Raw genomic sequence first — 20059 nt, 5'->3', positions numbered from 1 at the left:
TGCTTTCGATCAAAACTGCTCTGCAGGCTCTCTGTTGACGAAGAGGAGGGAGGGTAGATGGAGAGTGCTCGCAGCTCCCACGGGTGCCGAGGGCAGGGGACAGTGGGCAGGGACCCGCACGCACGTGCCAGTTGTCCTGCGCTGATGTGAAAACCCCTGTGGCTTCGGGGAAACCGCAGTGGTTTGTGTCTTATGTGGTTCATGTTAAAAATTTCCCAACAGTGATAGACTTCAGCTGCCAGGATGAGGGAAAGCATGTGCATCTAGCATGAACAGCCCCCGCACAGAGCTCTGGGGCATTTTTTTATCCTTTTTCCTTTCTTTTAAATAACTATTGGGGCTCATAACGAGCACTGTCACTCTAGCACTACTCCCCTGATTGACTTTGCGACAACGATCTGTGGAGGAGATGGGCACACGAACAGCAAACATTCTACAGGCATTCAAGCAAAGAGGACTAGAGAGGCTTGGGTCAGTTCTGTTCTGGTTTTATTTTTTGATAAATTTTTGTTCAATTTCCAGAATTACTTCCCTGATATTTTTTTAAACAGTATTATAAAAAGACAACTAATCACAGAACTGCAGTAAAGCAACTCCAAGACTGAATAAAAACCACACACACACACACAAAACCACACAGAAAAACACGGGAAAATTTGAACTAGATCAGAAACTCTCGTCTTTGAGTCATCCTGGAGTGTCCTAGTACTGCAGGGGTCTCAGCACAGTGATCTTACGTATCATATCTGCTCTAATAAATAGGTTCAATGAGTTGAGTTAAGGGCAGAGTTTAACTATTAACTCCAAATTTCCTCGCTCTTATGGCTGTAAGTCAATCCCTTAATGTTACTTTAACACAATTTCTGGCAGTTGAATAAAATCTATGGTCAGTATTAAAACCCCTTCCTTCCTAAATGAAGGAAAATATACGTGTGATTTACATAAGGAATGATAGGAAATGCTGTGACTGAGTGGGGGTGATAAATGTCCAAGGCCCCATCGGCCAGGAATCTGAGCCGACCATTTGACTTCAGCGGGTCGGGCCCTCATTATCCCAATCCCAAAACCAGCACGACTGGCAAAAATGCCTCCACGCAGGTATAGTTCTCAGCACAGCAGCAGTTAGCAGTCAGAGAGGTTATAATACAAAGCTGTAAGATATATCTAAAATAATACCACAAAAATCAGATGACAGAAAGAATTCTAATACTTTCCTTTTGTTAAGATACAGTAACTGAGAATACAATGAAATTCTTCATGTTCAGTATCTCCCATTAGATCAATTAATATTCAGAGAAAGGCTTTAACATGAAGTTTAAATAATCATAGAAGGAGAAAAAGAACCACCAATGTTCTAGAAGCTTCTCTAGACCTTTCAATCAATTTTATTTATATGCAAAACCAAGAGAAACTCAGAAAAAACAAAGCTCCTCCTGATGCTAAAGCTCTCAATTTACTGACAGGCAAATGGCTTCATGCTGCCACTTAATCTCATTTCTTGCATAATGCCCTCTAATTAGCATATCAAAGTGAATTAATACTTCTAGGGCATTAGCAATGGGAAAATCTGCTCCAGGCTTCACAATAGCAGTTAAGCAAGAGCCAAGAAATCCTCAAAAACACCACAAACCACTTTGCATTGCAAAACTGTTCAATTTATTTATCCTCTCTCTCTAAACACTTTTACCGCACACTGTTTTACTACTGTTCACCAAACAAAATGATAATTGCCAAAGTTACCAGCATCTGTAATGCCTGTTTAGAATCTTAATTTAGATTGTATACTTCAAGAACTCTAGATGCTTTCATTGACCCCATCATACACAACAAGATATACTGAAAAAACATTGTTCTTTTAAGAAATGCTATCAGGATAATATTATTAAATTCCATTTTCCGCTTACAATAAATATTTTTAAAATAAATAATATATGAAAAAGCCACCTGATGGACAATGAGGAATGAGAGATTAGCTTTAAATGTTGATGCATGACTTAAGTATAGCAAAAGGTTTTGACCTGTAAACACATGACACAAAACCACCCCCCTTTCCAAGTGATTGATTTGTAGGATGCATGATATTCAGTGATTCATATCTTGTTACAAGTTCATATGACTGTGCAGCATGCACTGAACTCATGGTTAACAAAAGAATCTAAAGTAAAATACCTAAACCGGTATAAAATTAAAGTAAGTGCATAATGATTTTTACTATATGCTTTTATGCACAACGTGCTATTTTTATCCAATTTCTGAAGCAATAAACACATTATAGCTGTTACAAGCATCAGACATCAGACCATTTCTTCGGTAAAAAATATTTTCAGAATCTACTTTCAATCACAGGTCACTTCACAAAATATGAACTGTAATTCACAAACAAACAGGCTAAAACCCCCTGAAACTTCATCATCTTAGTGTTCCCCATCAATCTTTAAAAACAGAAAAAGAACATTAAGGGGGAGTGGCAGGGGGGACAGCCAACAAACCCCAACACTAGTACACCCATCCTAAGCCCAAGAAGGGGGCTGGAGCACTAACGGAAGGCTAATAACAAAGAGTAGAAGAAAATGCCAGGGTTAGTGGGGGTTTCTACATTCCTGTTTGCAACATGAACAGGAAAAAAAAAAGTATGGGAATAGCAAAATAAATTACAGTGGATATTTATCTCGCACTTCGAGCCTTCCTAAAGAATGTGCATTATTGAAAAATATATGCGTTCAAGTACCAGGCTTCATTTCCTTTCATATTTAATTCCCTGTTTACTTCCACTGTAAAGACAGCATTATGGAGGAGCTCTAATGTCCAGCTGAGAAGCACAATTCATCTGTTTGGCTGATGAACTACTCCAACTTTATAAAAGCATGAACTATAAGAGCTGACAGAAACTTTAATAATTTATATTAAATATTGATGTGAATTATTTACTCCATTCATACTTAAAGACATGAATTGCCTACCAGAGAAAAGCAAATGTGACAAAAGGTCAACATGATGGTGAAAAAAGGCAGGCTGTGTCAGGCATGTGTTATCTGAACCATGCTGATCACCTTGATAAGCGAATAGCATTAAACATGACTGCTGAGAAAACAAACAAAGCATTCTTCTCAGGGTGTCAATTCATGGAATACAAACAGCTACATCTAATTCTACCAATGATATCAGGACAGCAAAACTCCACTCGGGGCTCCCCTGGTTTTGACTCACTACTACACAGATTCAGTATTCATTCCTGCTATTCATAAAAATATTCATCGAACCACCATATGCACGATGTGCAAAGAATTGAAAAGCAGTCTTAAAAATTGAGGAGATACAAACCGGACTCTCTCATCCTCTACTATGTAATTATTAATATAGCCTTCATATGTATTTAAATATTGTGTTACATTTGTAACAATTTAGTATGTCTAATTCTGCTTATATTTGTCTACGGCAGACTGCAAATATCATTATATTAATGTTTCACACAAATCAATATTTAAATTGAAAAAAGACAGCATAATATCCATATCATACAACTTTTTCATTGAAAGCTGTACGAATAGAGCTTGATAAATGTGTTAAATCCTGTTAAAAAAAAACCAAACTCTTTTGCATTCACTATATGCTATAATAATAATTTATCTCTGAATGCAAAAATTCCTTAACTTACAACAAGCATCCTAAAATACACCACACAGTAACTCATATAATTTGGTATTTTCAGATAAGCAAGCGAATGTGTCAAATTCAAAAATAAAATTGAGGACATGAAAAATAGCTATAAAATAAAATAAATCCTTGCTCCTAGTTAAATTAGTATTGACAAGTGGGTCCAAATTTATCCTCTACAGACGTGGGGGGGGTGGGGGGAAGATGTGGAAACACTGATCCTGGTAATCAATGTGAAGACTGTTATTTAAATATAGCAAGGAGCTCTAACAATGGTAAGGTCTAAAGGTATGGCATAGTTACATGTTCTGTAAGACAAAGTATCATGAATTTCTCTAATGAAAATAATCACCAAAGCCGCCTGTTTTCTTAACCAGAGAAGTACCCTGTTAGAAATCCACCAAAGAAATAAAATTCCAATAATGAATGTGTTTGAAACAGATGACCAAATGAAAATCAAGATACTTTATTCAATTTATTTTTTTCCTAGCAGGACATTTATGAAGAAAACAATGTCATTGCCAAAGGACAGTGTAAATGACCTAACATTCTACTGCACGTCATCATTTGTAATACATTTGCTGATAATTAAAAAAGAAATACCATTCAACAGTATAACCAGTGGTTCAGTAAAAAATCTTGGATACTGAAGCATAAGAAAGGAAACAAAAGCTAAACGGTTTAAACTGAAGAAAAGATGTATGGACATAAACACACGATGCTCACTTCCTTATGTAGTCAGGGTAAATAAAAAAATATGTATTTAGCAGCCTGGAAAAAAACACCAGGACTGCACATAAATATTTTAAATAGCTCAACTGAGTAACAATAACATCACAGCTGATACTTAGAAAACAGCTAACATACATACACACATACAGACACCATATATATATTTGCATGCTATCCCGGCCATTTCATTGTTCTATTTGAATCCTTTAATGACCAGACAGGATCGCTAGGATTGCGTATCATTATAGATTACTGCCAAGTTGTTGGCACCAAATGGTAGTTTACAAACACAGAAAAGTTGAAATTTGTGTAATGCCAGGGAAGAGTCCTATGATTTGATATTTAAATAACCACAGAGAAGAAAAGGGTTAACATTTTCAAATACTACTAGCAGACAAGGCAAAAAGCAAGTCCTTCTCACAGGAGTTACCTAACAGTGGGTTTACAGATTTTGCAGCATATTGACAAGGGGCGTTCCTAAAAGAGTTGGGCCATTTTCATCAATAAGGAGCTTTGCAGCAAGTAAGGACACAATACAGCCCTTTAATCATTGGAATGGCATCGCATGGCTATTTACAGTTGTAGCAATAAAAATAAAGGTTTTAGCTTACATGGGGAACAGCAAGAAATTAGCCCCATGGTTAACACCACTATTTGTCTGGTTTTCACATCTTTTTTTTTTTTTTTTCTTTTTTTTTTCTTTTTTCTTCATTCTTTAAAACAAAATTCTGCACAAGGGGAGAACGTTTTTAATGAACATTTTCCTCCTCTCTCTTTAGACATAAAAAATAGTTCAACCAGCCCAACCAGCCAAGCAGGCCTTTCTCTTCCCCTGCGGACACCTCCTGCAGTCGAGAAGTTCATTAAGTTTTATGATCTTCCCAAGTCAGTCCTGCTTATAAGCCTCACAAAGGCCACAAATCTGGCAAACCATCATGTATGCCATTAGGCTTTACTAGTAAATGAATGCTATTTAGGGTTTGTGGTGACAGTAAATTAGGGTTTGGTTGGCAGCTATCATTGTTTCTTGTTGGACTTACAGAAATAAATAAATAAATGTATACACATACACACATACTCACATGCATTCAAGGCATTTTTAAACCTGTGTTCCTATCTATACAAATCATTTCTAAAGACAAAAAAACCCAAATCATCTATCAACACAGTCCAGGACCTAATAATACATCATTCCATTGGGAAATAATTGCAATTCCCTAACCATTTTAAGACTGTAAGAATTAATATATTTTCATTTCTATCTCCATGAGAATAAACAGTACCTCAGGTATAGCAACGTCCTAATGGTGGCTTAATCAAATTACAAATCTGAAGGATCTTTAGTCAGTAAAAAAGAGCTATTAAAAAAAAAAACAAAGACACAAATCAGGTTTTGATTCCTACTGGTAGGCGCCTAAGGAGACAGACTGTTACACAGGTATGCAACAGATGTGAGCACGCATGAAGAATGCAACTTTAACACTTCCAAGCAACACCTCAGAGAACGGGTAAAATACAACAAATCAGAGTCCATAGGCTCTCACTTGCTTATCTTCGTATTTTACCGGAGGGGCTTCAGCAGAACTTTGGGTATCATTTTTCTCTGAACTAATTAAAGAAATAAGTGGCAGTTTCTTTATGAAAACCATGCTACCTTGTGGTTGCCTCTAAGAATGCACCTATCTATTAATATCTGTAAAGCTCTTACATGTATTATGCAGCACTTCTTAAAATGTTAAAACGTGAAAAAGAAATGTCAGGCTAAATTCAGTAAGCTCAGTGATTTTCTTTGTACATGGTAAATACCTCACAGGTAAAAAAAAAAAAAACCAAACCAAAAAACCCCAAACCAAACAAACCAAAACCTTCAGCTCCTAACCCTAAGTGAGAATGAGAGAGGGGCTTTTAAAAATGTGATGCATTCATTAACCCCTGCGGGAAAATGATAGAGTTGTTCCACCTAAACTGAGGATTCCTCTACGTGTTCTCTCACAACCAGACTCACAAAGTCCTTGCTGACGATACTGAAAACTACTAAAATGTATGAAATACCCCTATAATTCAATATAAAAATGACTGAAATATTGCATTACTTATTTCAGAACAGACATGACTGCAATTACACTGTACATACAGGCTAGAGCCTCCCTCCTCACCTCTCATCCTTCTCACAGAAGAAGGTAGCGATAAAGCCATCACGGCAATTCCCACTGCAAACACCAAGGAAAACTTTGGTTCCGATTAAAAAGAATTAAATACCGGCGCATGACCCAGCAGCAGGAAGATCTAAATACTTGGACCACAGGACAATGCAGAGTAACAGGGGGTGGGGGGGCACACCTCTGCTTTAACTGCAGCTCAGACCGTTCACCCTTCCAGTTCAGAATTGTTTGAGCCGTTTCCCTCAAAAACAGCTTACAGCAAGTAGGCTAGAATTTACTTTCACGTTTCCTTTGCTTCAGCAAGCTAACTAAAGCCTACATTCGTCTCAACCAGGAGACCCTGAGTGAAGGTCCCCCTCCGGGAACAGTTTTTGGTGGGGGTGTGGATTCATCTCCATCAATCACCCGGTGCATTAATCCTGTCCCCCTGCGCTGCCCTGCCGGGGCTGGCAGGATCTCGCCTTTGGGCAGCCGGACGCCTTCACTCTTTGTTGGTTCTCAGCGATTTCACAAAAGAGATAACTTGCAAACTTGGCCTCACTACTTGCAGCACAAAGGCAGGATCCCAACTGACAAGTTATCACTGAAACACCCCGAAACATTTCAGACCACAAAGTCTCTTGTCAGGTTCCCTCTCGCCTCGAGACGGCGGTGGCCTCACCAAACACCCTCTGCCAGTAATCCCCACTGCTGAAAGGACGCGGGTTTTTCTTCGCAGCTCACCTCTGACATGTGGCTGACTATACTTTCCTTTCAAAACAGTCAGGCTAAGCCCTCTGCAAATAAAGCGATCGCAGGACCTACGCCTGCCTCCTTAATTGAAATCCCTGCTGCAAAATGTCTGAACATCGAGGGCAGGCTGCTTGGCTGGCTCCGGAGCAGGACAGGCAAAAAAGTTTAGGGAAAGGCAGAAAACAAACACAAGCCAAAGAAGGACGGAACGGGGTTACGAGCTGATCAAGGCAAAACGCAGGTAGGCGGGGAGGGAGGGCAGAAAGGGGATCATTCCCCTTATCCTGGGTAAAATAATGCAATATAAAGCAGAATCAATCTTAATATTCACAACACAGTCAATACCCTAGTGCTTAGCTGTCAGCAGAAACTGAAGTGGATCCCCGGTAGCAAAGAAACCCTCGGACATAAAGCACCATAATTTACTGAGAACTGTGCACTTTAGGCTACTCAGCTGAGATTTGCAATGATTTCACGTTTGTTGCTTTCGTCTAGTCTTTTATTTTTTGGTGTGGAATTAAGGGGGACGTGATTGTGTATCAACTATAGCTAAAAAGCCAGCCAATGTATGCATTTATTTTAAAATCCGGATCATAATAAATGTTCTCATTCCCATAGTACAAATCTGAGTACTTTGCAAATTTTCTTCTTCAGGGAGGAAAAAAAAAAAAAAGCTCAGTAAATTCAGTGATGTGAAAAAATTGCAAAAAATCCCCTAAAATGCCTCTAAGCAAAACCCAGAGTCTCGCATTAATGTAGAAAAAAAAAAAAAATTCGGTACTTTTGAGATGAAAATTTTTGGCATTTAAAACATCATCGCCCAAGAGCAACTCAAGCTTCGCTGCACTCGGCGCAGACCCGGGTCAAAGCATCCATGGCCGGGCACCCCGCAGGGTCTCCGCGGAGCCCCGGCCCTGCGCCGACAGGGGCGCAGCTTTGCCCTCCCCAGCCCCGGGCACCCGCAGAACTTTCCCGGCCCCGCCGCGCGTCCCGGGGAGGGGGCAGCGAGGTAACACAGCTCGAACAAGTATTTTGCGAAGTGTCCTGAGGGGCGGCCGGGCCCCGCCGGGGCTGTGAGGGGAGCGGCGGGGTCTCTCCCCCGCGCCATTTCACAGCGAACCGGCCCCTGCGGTCCGCCGCCGCCGCCGGGACAGGCCGGCAGGACTCGGGGCGAGGCGGGCCGGGCCCGGACCGGGCGGCGCGGCCGGCGGCTCCCGCCAGCCCGCTCCGGCGGCTGAGGGGCGGCGGAGGGGCCGGCGCCGTCCCCGCCGGCGGAGCGGCGGGTGGAAGGAAGGAGGGATCAAGATGGCTGCGGCGGCGGCGGCGCGGGCGGCCCTTACCTGTTTTCTCCTTGATCTCGCAGAGGACACTGAACAAGGCGGGTTTCATCCTGTGGCAGTTCAGTGCGTGTTTCCTGAAAGAGAGCAGAGTACAAGCGGTTAACGCCGCGTTTCAGCAACATGGCGCCTTCCCCGAGAAGGATCCCCGTGTCGCCGGCCCCCCCCCCGCCTTCCCTGCCCGCCGGCCCCGCGGCCCGGCGCCCGCAGCCACCGGCCGGGCTCTCCCGGCGCTGGGCCGCGGGGCTGGCGGGGGGCGGCGGGGCCGGGGGTCCCTCGCCCCGCCGCGGCTGGCGGGTCTCTGCTCCCTCGTCCCTCTCACTTTTATACCGAATTATCTTCGTGCAAATGCTGCCCGGCCGAGGGGTATAAATCAAACCCCCCTCGTCCCCGGTACGATCCGTCCTGCGATATTATAACTGATTTATTAGGGAGGTGGCGGGAGGGGCGGGGGGGGCCGACTTGTTAACATTCTTTGTTTTTGTATTTACTGTGATTTAAAACAGCCAGGGTTTGGTTGGTTGGGGGATTGAAGGGGGGGTTTTTTGGTTGGGTTGTTGGTTGTTGTTTTTTTTACCACCACCACCACCACCCCCCCGCGAAGCGCTATCTTGTCAGGTCTGTAATTCATCGCGCCCCGGCGGGGGCAGGGGGCAGGGGGCGAGGGACGGGAAAGTTGCGCTGCGAGGGGGCGCGGGGCCGTCGGACGGAGCGACCGACCGACCGGCGGAGCAGCCGCGGCCCCGAGGCCGGTGGCCGCCGGACAGGGTCCAACGGGGACGGGCAGGGACCGGCCCCTGCCTCCCGCGCACCGCAGCGACGGCATAAGCATCGCATACTTAGATATTTGTTTTTTATATATATATATATATAAAAAAATCATTAAATAGCAACTTTGGCTCTGCCTTGGCTGCTTGCAATTTCTCCTACGGCACCAAGAAGTTGCTCTAATTGTGAGACTCCGGGTCTCTGCAGAGGAGCAGGAAGGAGAGAAACAAAAACCACACACACACAAAAAAAAAAAAGAAAAAGAAAAAAAAGAAAAAAAGAAAAAAAAGACAAGGTTTAATTAGACGAAACCAACTTTGCTTGTGCCTCATCCAGGCTTTGGTCAGTGATGGTCATGATCTGATGGAGGATGTCGCCGATGTCCTGCTTCCTGCCGTCGCCGTCTGCCCCTTCGTGTCCGTGGGGAGGAGGCAGGGCCATGCCCCCCTGCACCGAGTGCCCGGCCAGGTTCACGCCGGCCAGAGTCTGCAGCATCCTGGACTGATCGTCCATCCCTCCTGCCGCGGCCCGGGCCGCGCTGCCGGGGCGGGAGAGCGCCGGGCTTCGGGGCGAGGGAAAGCGCCAACCAGCCCCCGGCTCCCGGAGTCAGTCCCAGTTCCTGACTCCTTATTTCGCTCTTGCACACACACACCAAAAAAAAAAAAAAAAAAAAAAAAAAAAAAGAAAGAGAGAGAGAGAGAGAAAAAAAAAAGCCAAACAAAACAACAACAACAACAAAAAAAATTAGTATTTGTGTTTTGACCGGATCTCAGCTGTTTATTCCACTCTCTTCTCCTTCCCAGTGCAGTAAATCACTCTTCTTTAGTTACAATCTTCTTTCATCATCATCATATTTGTGGCTTGGATAAATGAGTTGATAAGGTTTCTTTGCAGTTTTCTTTTCCTGGTACAATCTTCCTCCAAAGCTTTTTTTTTTTTCCTTTTTTATTTTTATTGTTGCTTTTTATGTCTTTCCCCACTTGTCCACCAAAAATCTTCTTTGTAAAAAGGCAAAATTTTTAAAAAAATAAAAAAAAATAGAAAATCAAAAAACTCGCTTTCAAATCCTTAAGAAGTTAGGAGGGTGGCAAGCAGCAAAAACCACAACAAACCAGGCGAACACCCCCACCCCCAAATTGCAACATAAAAAAGCCAAGAAAACACAATCACAGAGGAAAAAAAAAAAATTAATCGCCCTCCCCCCAAAAAATAACAAATGATCCCAAGTCTGTGCAACGGGGGTAAAACAGCAGCAATCAAAAGTTTGAACTTGTGCAAAGAAAAGAGCGGAAATAACGGGGAAAGAACTGTAAAAAAATTAATTACACACTCTCTGCAAAGCAATGTGCAAAAATATCAGCCCGCTGGAATTTATGAGCCCCGCCGCCCGGTGCCTGTGTGTGTTTTATGTTGTTTGATGGCCGCTCCGGTGAGGGATTGACAGCCTGCCAACGCCACTCACTCACCGCAGACGTGTCACCCTGTGAAGGAGGAGAGCGGCCGCGCGCGAGAGGGACGCGGAGCCCGCCGTGCCCCGCCCCGCGCCCCGCCCCGCCCCTCCCGCGGGACGCCGCGCGCCCCGCCCCGCCCCGCCGGGCGGGGCCGCCGCCGCCACCGCCCCGCCCGGGGCCGCCCGCCCGCCTCACGGGGCCGGGGCTCCGCGGGGCCGCCCTCCCGCCGGGCCGAGCGGCGGTGGCGCCCCCCGGGAGGGGGGGACACGGGGGCGGCCCCGGGCCGGGAGCGGCGGGAGCGGCGGCCAATCGCAACGCGTGGGGGCGGGCGCCGGCGGTGGCGCCGGCCACTTGGTCCGCGCGGGGAGGTGCCGCGCCCGCCTGCCCCCGCGGAGGCCCCGCCCCCCCGGCTGAGAAACTTCTGATTGGGCCGTTCAAACAGTCACGTGGCCGGGGCGACCGGCGCTCCGGCCCCGCCCCTCCCGTTGCTATGGCGACCCCCGGGCCGAGGCCGCCCCGTTACCCTCGGCGCCGCCGCGCTGCCGGGCCCCGGCCTCCCCCTCGGGGGCTCCGGCCTGCGCCTGCGAGCCCGGCGGCCGGCGGGCCTGGACGCGCCTGCGAGCCCGGGCGGCGGAGCCCGTCGCGCCCTGTCGCCAGGCCGGAGCCGACGGAGGGGCTGCCCGGGCTCGGCCGGCTGCGCCTCAGCGGGTGCCGCCTCGGCGGCAGATCGGTTTTGGAGCCCTTTCGCATGTGAGACAGGCGGCCCGAGCCGCGAGGGAGGAGGCCGCTGTGTGTGTGGACTCACCTGGGTTCGCTTCGGGGCACTGCCGGCCCTCCGAAGCTCCGCCTGTGCACACCTGCCCCACGCAAACGCATGGAGGAAGCCGCTTTAATCCTGATCCATTTTCTTCACGTTTTGAGCACGTTTTTATAACAAAACTTGCTACAGAGACCTCTCAGGGAAGGGGCAGACCACTTGTGGCACAATGATCAGGAGCCACTGTAGCAATTAAAATGATATTTAATTCATTGTATGTACTGTATCTGTGATGGACAGTTTCAGTTGAAAGAAGTCATGTCCAAACTAAAATCTCATCCTCATCTCTGACATTTTGTGGATGTATGGCTGACAACTCTGACGCAGCGTGGCTAAAACAGAGCTCTTAATCTTTCTCCTTGGCTTCTGCCTGCCTCTTCTCTCAATCACGGTTGACATCACCATCATCATACCTTCACTCAGGACCGTAACTTGGATGTCATCTGTTTGATTTGGAACCCTTAACCATGTCTCACAGTGGTTATGTTTAACTGTTGCAGATTACTTCTGGTTAACATAACTATGCTTTTACTGTCCCTCCAAGCAATTAGCATGTTCATTCAAATTCTAATTATCTTCTATCTTGACTACGTACCATTTTCTGGTTTGAGCAAATGTGTTCCTAGTGTCACCCAGCTTTATTAAGAATGCTACTCCAAAGATCTTTTTTATTACTGTTATTTTGAATATTTCACAGATCAGTTTGCATTTGTCCGCTGAGGGCAAAATTTCACAGAAGAGGTGAGCAGTTCCAATGGCTACTTGGCACTGAAACAAATGGGATGCTGCTCCCATGCCAGCTATGGGGCTCATCTCGCCCCATGGTGATCCCCTTCGCCTCACCAAATCAGCAGACAGCTGCTCTGCTGGGTTTTCCACTGTTTTATCAGGCTGAGTCAAGTTTAATTCCAGCATGAGACAACTGATGGAGAGTGGCTCTCTGTACTCTGCTGTGCTTCCCGGTTGTGGCCTTGCACTGCCCATGATCTGCTGTTTCCTAGGGCAGTTTCAGCTCCTTGCCTTTGCTCAGCCACTGATGCTGGCTGCTATTATCTGCTCCTGGAAGTATCAAACACGTTACCTCCCCTCAGGTGCCCTTGGTGGCACTCGGTATAATGCTTTCCACTGTCCTCCAGTGCTGTCCTTTTTTAAGGTTGTTTTATGTTGATGTGCACCGCTGTTTAGAGACTGCGAGGTCACGGATTGCTGAGGAATTAACAGATACTGCCTTATTACGTCCACAGGAGATTGCAGAGGCAGACAGCATCAGTGGGCCTGAAAAGGGCTGATGTACATGGCCAATAGGCCACAAAGCCACTGAAAGGAAAATGAGCCCTTGGAAGTAGCCAGTAACATCTCCAGTTCTGGATGGTGCCAAGGTCTGAGGTGAATGGACAGTGGAGAGCAGCTGGTCCCACCTGCTCACTCCAAGCAGTACTTGCCGTCCTCTGGGCCGGAGGCAGCAGTGTCTCACCCGCTCAGACTTTTCTAATGCTTGTAAGGACGGCCAGTATCGTTAATTACTTTCTTGAAGTTATGCCTTTCTGTAAATTCACCCTGTTTGTGCCTGTGTACCAAGCACTATGTGTAAGGTTTGGTTTAAAACCACAAAATAAACACGAATCCCATACTGTTCCAAAGAAAAAGCAGGCGAATGTGGAAATAAGAGTGGTATATCCCCACTAGAAAAGCATCCAGTTTCTCTATTTGCAATGAGAGGCACAGCTCAAACTTCTAACTACACCGTTTTCCTCAACGTTTCTATTCAGGCGTGTCACTAACGTGACCGCAGACACGCGGTGCCCGGTGAGTCCCCGCTGGCAGGGCCAGCCGCGCTCCCCGCGGGAAGGAACGGCGGCTCGGCCGCCAGCGCCAGGCCCCTCCGTGCCGCCGTCGGACGCAGCGCGACGCGAAACCCCGCTACAAGCGGGACGGGAGGACCAACAGGCCCCGCCCCCAGCCGCCGCCGCCGCGGTGCACACACCCCGCGCATGTGCGCCGTCGGCGCGTCACTTCCGGAGGCGGTGCTTCCGGGTCGCGGCACGGCCCAGCTCTCCTCGCTCCGCGGCGTCCTCCGGACCCGGAAGCGGCAGCCCTGGCCCGCCGGCGGGGGAGGAGGCGGCGCCCGGCCCGGTCCGGTCCGGCCCGGCCCCACGGAGCGGCGCGGCGTCGAGGCCTGTAAGTGCGGAGGCGTGCGGGGTCCTCGGCCCAGCGCCGCGGGGGTGTCTCAGGGGGGCGGGCCGGAGCCCGGCGGCGGGGTGCCTGCCCGGGACCGGCCGGCAGCGGGTCCAGCGGCTCTCCCGGGGCAGCGACGCTGTGCACTGGAACTCCTCCTTCGTTTCTGCAAATAGAAGCGTGGTAAACCCGCGGCCTGAAATGGCGTGTCACAGGGAGGCGTGAGCCTTGGCAGCAGAGGTGTTTCTGAGAATCAAGGGACCGGCGGCTTCCCCGGGCCCCCACGGGCGGCCGGTACCGCGCGGGGCTGCCCCTGCGGAGGAGCCGGCGGGAGGGACAGCCCGCTGCGCAGCCAGGCAGTCTGACGCGTTGGCCCGGCCGGCTGCCGTCGGGGCGACCAGGGCAGGGAGGTGAGCATCCGACAGTAACGTCTGAGGGGAAGGATGAAGGGGATGGAGCGTCGGCTGGAATGTTCGATTTGGGCGCGTGGTGAAGGGGGCAGACGGGTAAGGGAATTCCAGGGCTGCACTGGAAATGCTTCACGCTTGGTCACAGCCTGGCGGCCCACAGCGTGCCTTGGGGTCTTTACTGGCCTAATGCTGTCACTTCATCTGAATTACTGATTCCACGCTTCTTAGCTTCGTCTTGGGTGCTCCTGCAGCCTCCAGGTTATTCCTCTGGCTGCTTGGGTGCTTGCAAGATGAGCGTGTTCAGCGTGTTGCTGGGTTGTGTCCTTGTTTTTTCATGTGCATGGCGAGCTGCCATCAGAACTGGTGTTCTCACTGCAGGGATACGGGTGAGGGAGTGAGAAGTGATTTCTAGGAGATACAGCAACGAGTTGATTTCAGTTTTAGTGGAAGTTTAGTGACTATTTACATGTGAACTGCTTAGATCTAAGCTTGGATTTTCCGAGTATGTTCTACATGATTTTAGGTTTCGGAGGCTTATTGGGTAGATGCAAGGTAGGGAATTAAACTCTCAGTTATTTTTTCAAATTCAGAGCAAATCTGTTCACGGACACTTTTTTGGATTAGTTTAAAAAAATTGAGATCGTTGGCTACATAGACTTGTACAGAAATAACTGAAGCAGTGAATTAGAATCAATTCAGTACATTTCTTCCTCAGTCATGTTTCAGGTCGGTCTTATCACACCCTTTCATCATCTGCTTATTGGTTTGACTGTTTCACCCTGTTGCAACAAATAACAAATGTGTCTAACAGCAGAGTTCTTACCTAGATTTCCCTTTGAATTGGCAAAGGCCTCAGCAGGTGAAGTGGTCGCCAGAATGATCTGTGAGTTGCACATTCTGTAGCACAAATTTTCCTGACCTTCCCAAGTTGTGAGCATGAGAAACAGACCCCATCTGTAAAGGTCAGTTATATTAACAAACGGGGCAGCAAATAAACAGGATGTGAGTCACATGCCCCTGACAGCAGCGCAGCCCCGTGTTGGAGCAGCAGGTCTCCCGAGTGGCAACTTGGTTTGACGCTTTGCTTTGGAGATGGGTGAGCGGCACTTGCTGAGGAAGGGGGAGGTAGAGCTCAGGCTTTCTTCAGTTCTTCCCTTTTAGCTACTGGAAGGGACGGGCTGGGAGCTATGTGGTGCAGAAGCAGCAATGTGGCACTGCTGGCCCTAGCCGCACACAAAATGCTATTGCAGGGGTACTACATACTAGTTGTGTCATTGGCATTGTGGTTGTTCGTGGGTGTGATGCTGCCTTACGTTTGAGATGTGCAATGCAATGAGTTTGCTGTCTTAGGTTTTTCAGGCAGCAGTTCTCCATTTGTCAGAAGTGACCAAGTGAGGGCTTTTCTGTTAGGCAGTACCTGTAACAAAGACTCCAGGATGCATATCAATATTAATTTTGTTTGTGAGCGCGCATGTCTGCTGAGCAGCTTTATTGAACTGTGATAACCAGCTATTCATTGTCTGTAATCTCAGTTTCTTATACAAAACAGCAGAAGGACAATCCCTACCTTGTTTCCTTATTGCTCAAGAAGTATTGTATCTAAATCAGCTATTTTGAAAACAAAACAAAGCTCCTTGAATGTTTTGTGTACTCTTAAAGGAGACAGACCAAAAATTTGTCAAGACAAAAATTAACAGCCAGAGGAAACAGATTCATCTATTGTTTAAAAAGTGTGCATCTGTCTGGTTACATTTGATGTAGAGTCCTAAAGGGGCTTGAAGTCCCCAGTATTTTTTTAGGTAGGTATTATCCTCGTGAGCATTTGTGAAGTCAGAAGCAGCTTGCACCCTGTGATGACACAAAAAACATTGTGATCATCCTTTTTATGCAATAAAAATACTTTCATGTGGAATGGCAACAAACTGAGGGAAAAAAAAAAGACAAATACAGAACTATATGGTTTGGTATGTGCTTCAGTTTAATACGCAAATGCTGGAGGAGCTCAACTGCACCTCACTGTCGAGGACCAGGAAGCCTGTTTGTGTTACGCCTGCAGTGCTGCACAGAGGCTGTTCTGAAGATCCCATGGGCTGGCTGTAGCTACAGTGAGGCCCCAGGCTTTGTCTGGGGTCAACCTGGAGCAACCTCCTCAAGGCTGTGAACCTTCACATGCTTTAAAACACCTTTCACTGAAATTTAGCTTCAGCACAAAGCTTCAGCGGGCTTTCTGAAGCAGCTGCAATAGGTGAAATACTGGAAATTTATGAATAATGCCATACTTCATGCTCACTTGCTGATTGCAGTGTAGACATATAGCTAGTGAGTCTTGCTTAGGAAAAAAAAACAGGTCATCTCTGTCAATGTTATACAGGCAAAAAAAGATCAAATGTTGGAGCTTTCTGTTTCATTGTTTTCTTAAAGATTGAAGTTTGTATAGGTTCTTGTAAAATTTACGGAGGTTTTTTTTTAGGCTCTTGAATGCCACAATGAAAAGAGCCAAAACAGAAGTTTTGGTCTAAAATTTGAGCAGTCCAAGCCTATGCTTTTACCCTCCTCTTTGCAGTTGGTTATTTTATTTGTTCATCTTTGGAACGTTAAAGCTTGACGAATTGTCTTTAAAGCATTTTAGGCACATGAGTGAAAAGCCATGGTTCTATGTAAAAGTGCTGTGCCACTGTTGAAAGTATTCCTTTCCAGCTTTCTGTGCAAGCAAAAGTACAGTAGTCTTCACCACTCCCAGGCAGTGACACTTGTTCCCTGTTTCTGGATTCATCAGGAGTAAAAATAAAATGGAAATTGTAATGTGTTATTTAAAAGATAATCTGTTTTTGTTTTATTGCTTTAAAATCGGCAGTTAAGCCTTAAAAATGAACTCAAATACTCATATTTTTTCTGGATAGTAAATTCTCATGGACACATGCTGTGAAATTAGGTAATAGGGATTCCAGTGTGGTGGGTCATCACAATATGACATTGCAGATGTAATGTGTGTGTTAGGTAATGCTTGCTGGCCAGTATGAAAAAATAAGCATAATCATAGACATTAAAAATTAAGCAAAGTGTTTGCACATATTTAGATTAGGCAAAAACCAGGCAAGACGCCGCTTTTCTAACTGCTTCTATCCAAACCATTCAGTACAATATCAGAATGAAAAATGACAACACTTTGTCATCTGTTCAAATTGATATTGCACTCTTTGCAGTGACAGCTGAAAAGGCCCACAGGTGCCATATAAAGAGGTGACCATGTTGTCATATTTCATTTAGGCATCCCTCTGCAAAGCCATAATTACCTAATTAGGTTGTTAATTAGGAGATTAGCATTTCACTATATTGATAGAATGCTCTTTGCAGGCATGAGTCTAGATACAGATTTGTCTGCCCTAATTTATAATCTCTGCATTTTTTTATACTTATTTATTTGCTTAAAATCTTGATGCAAGATAGCTCAGATTAGCTGAGAATAAATTTGTGTACAATTAAATGAAGATTTGACAAAATCGGGAAGCTAATAGAGGAGAGTATACAGTTTCTGTACATATTCCAGTATTGTCTCCCTCCTTCCCTAAAGCTCAATAATTAAAATATTGGAGTTGGTATAATTTGCATCCTGATTAGTATTACAACAAAAATACAGCCAAATTCCAAGCAGTTCATAAACGTAGAAATACGTCGCTAATGCCAGATTGATTTACAGGTTTGAAAACTAACGAATAATTTGTTGGAAGTTGTGTGCAATGTAGTGTCTTCTCATCATAACTTTCAAATTCCAGTTTCACTTGTGAAATCGCTACTTTAAATGATTATTTCCTCTTTAATGATAGGACCCAAAGCATGAGTGACAGCTTCTCTAGATAAGTATTCGTTCTTAAATGCACTTGAGCTTTTGTTGAAACATAAACTTGAATTTTCATATATTGCGGTTCACTTTCCTTTATCCTGCATGCGCAGGAGTCTGTCTGGCATTCAAGGGCTTTGATTATTTGTACTGCTGCAAATGTAGATAACCACAGAACCATTTCTTCTGCAATTGCAGACAGAAGTTAACTGGAATTATTTCATATAACCTGAATCACAAATTTTGAAGTATGTTCTCACTGTCCTATTCCAGCTTATATGATGTGGTGGAAAATAAACTTTTTATTCTAATCTGCCCATTTTTTTCATAAGCTTTTAAGACCACTTTAAAGAGCTGCAGTTGGAGAGGTGTCTAAGTCCAGTGGCTATGGAAGCCTTTAAGCGATAAGATGACCTGTGATGTTATATAATTCTTCCAGCTGCTGTATTTTGATATTATTAGTAATTGTTTTAGATCTAGGTGGTACTTTCCAGAAGTTGAATCTTTGGAATATTTTTCATTACATTGAATCAGGCTTCAATTGTTTATTACTTCCTTAAGGAAGATGGTCAATTTAAACATGCTTACTCAAAAATAAACAAAAAAAAACCCAAAAAACCCAAACCAACCAACCATACAAAATGGAAAAAAAGAAAAAAAAGCTACAGCTTTGCTGAATAGGAAAGAGGAGATTTTTTTTTTCTGCTTCTTGCTTTTTACTTTTGTAATTCAGAGAGCAAAATAACCTTGCAGGAATTGGCTTGAGAGTTGTGTGAAGAATTTACAGCTGCTTTTAGCCATTTGAACTGAACGATTCTTAAAATTATTCCATTAGAATTTGTAGAATTTCAAAGTTGTAGCTCTTCCCTTTAGCAGAATGCTTTTAGCAGCTTGCAGCTTTCTCCAATTTTTATCATTTATTCTAGCTTTCGAGGTCTATGAGCAAATTTCTGTGCGTTATATGTGCTATATTTTCAAGCATGAAGGGCATTGATATCAAAATTTTCTGCAAGGAAAATATTTCTTGTACTATGACCAGTTGTAGCATGTCATGAAAAGACAGCATTACCTTGCAGTTTTCGGAACGATGTCCTTAAGTTGAAGATGAGCCAGCAGTAGCCAGACTGTTTGGTGGAGCTCTACAGCTGTGACCTGATGTCTGTGGACTCCTTAGAGGGACAGGTGCGGTGCTCGAAAAAATGCCTTTTGTCATTAGCTTTGCTTTACCAAGTGAAGTCCATCGACCCACCAGGAGCATTTAAGGAGCCTACGCGGTGAGACTGGGGAGCAGAGCGGAGGGCTGGGGAGCAGTGGAAAGGCTGGCTTGGGGGTCCTGCCCTGCTGCTGGCAGCTGTGAAAGTGCAATGCAGCCGGCCTCGGCTGCCACAGTCTGGTGTAGTGACCAGCCACCTTTCCCTGGGAAAGGAGGGAAGGATTTTGTCAAATTCAACTGTGTATATTTAAAACAAATCAGAAAATTCAATCCAGAGTAACTGTGTTTTCCCAAAGCAAGGTAACCTGCATTTAGCATTTTTCATGCTCAAGGTCAAACTTTTTCTTCTGAAATCAGCAGTAAAAACAGGTTGAGACGTGGTTGCAGTCCCACAAGTGAATGTGGTCCAGCACTGGAGCAGCAAGACAATGCTTCCAGCCACATCCGCTGTTGTCTGCGCTGATACATGGTGGGTTGATAGGACGGATTGGAAGGGTGGCAATCATAAGAGGTGTGTGTTCAGTTTGTCCTTTCCCCTTATCGCACGCTTGCTTTGATATCTCATTGACACAATGTAGGATAACATGCAAATATAAATCAAACTGGGTTTTGTATTATGTGGGGGGGTTTTGGTGGGCAAAGAGGAAAGTGAGAAAATCTTTTATTTAAATAATTACAGTATATCAAGCAAGTGGGAGCATCACAAGAAGACTTAATATGTTGTGATGATGAAGTTGCCTCCCCAAATTCAGATGTGCTCATCTGTGTGT

General features: G+C 45.4%; 2 protein-coding genes across 9 annotated transcripts in view; one reads left to right on the top strand and one right to left on the bottom strand.

The window, feature by feature from the left end:
- PBX3 (PBX homeobox 3) overlaps positions 1 to 10911 on the bottom strand; it is a 115797-nt gene extending 104886 nt beyond the window's left edge. The window contains exons 1-2 of one of the 5 annotated variants that reach the window (XM_040606286.1): positions 9702 to 10911; positions 8621 to 8694 (exon numbers count right to left, since the gene is read on the bottom strand). In XM_040606286.1, coding sequence (XP_040462220.1) covers positions 8621 to 8694; positions 9702 to 9898 — 271 coding nt within the window. In that variant the 5' untranslated portion in view covers positions 9899 to 10911. Of the gene's footprint in view, positions 1 to 8620; positions 8695 to 8947; positions 9030 to 9701 lie in introns of those variants that run through there. The other 4 variants (XM_040606290.1, XM_040606291.1, XM_040606288.1 and 1 more) reach the window with 4 other exon arrangements.
- Positions 10912 to 13682: 2771 nt separating this feature from the next.
- The window catches only part of MAPKAP1 (MAPK associated protein 1), a 106336-nt gene continuing 99959 nt past the window's right edge, over positions 13683 to 20059 (top strand). Inside the window, exon 1 of one of the 4 annotated variants that reach the window (XM_040605711.1) lies at positions 13683 to 13831. The gene's annotated coding sequence lies outside the window, so the exon portion shown is untranslated. Of the gene's footprint in view, positions 13832 to 14220; positions 14239 to 20059 lie in introns of those variants that run through there. The other 3 variants (XM_040605710.1, XM_040605708.1, XM_040605709.1) reach the window with 3 other exon arrangements.

Source organism: Falco naumanni, chromosome 9, assembly GCF_017639655.2.
Source record: "Falco naumanni isolate bFalNau1 chromosome 9, bFalNau1.pat, whole genome shotgun sequence".
Lineage (NCBI taxonomy): Eukaryota > Metazoa > Chordata > Aves > Falconiformes > Falconidae > Falco > Falco naumanni.
This window is presented reverse-complemented; position numbering and strand designations above follow the sequence as displayed.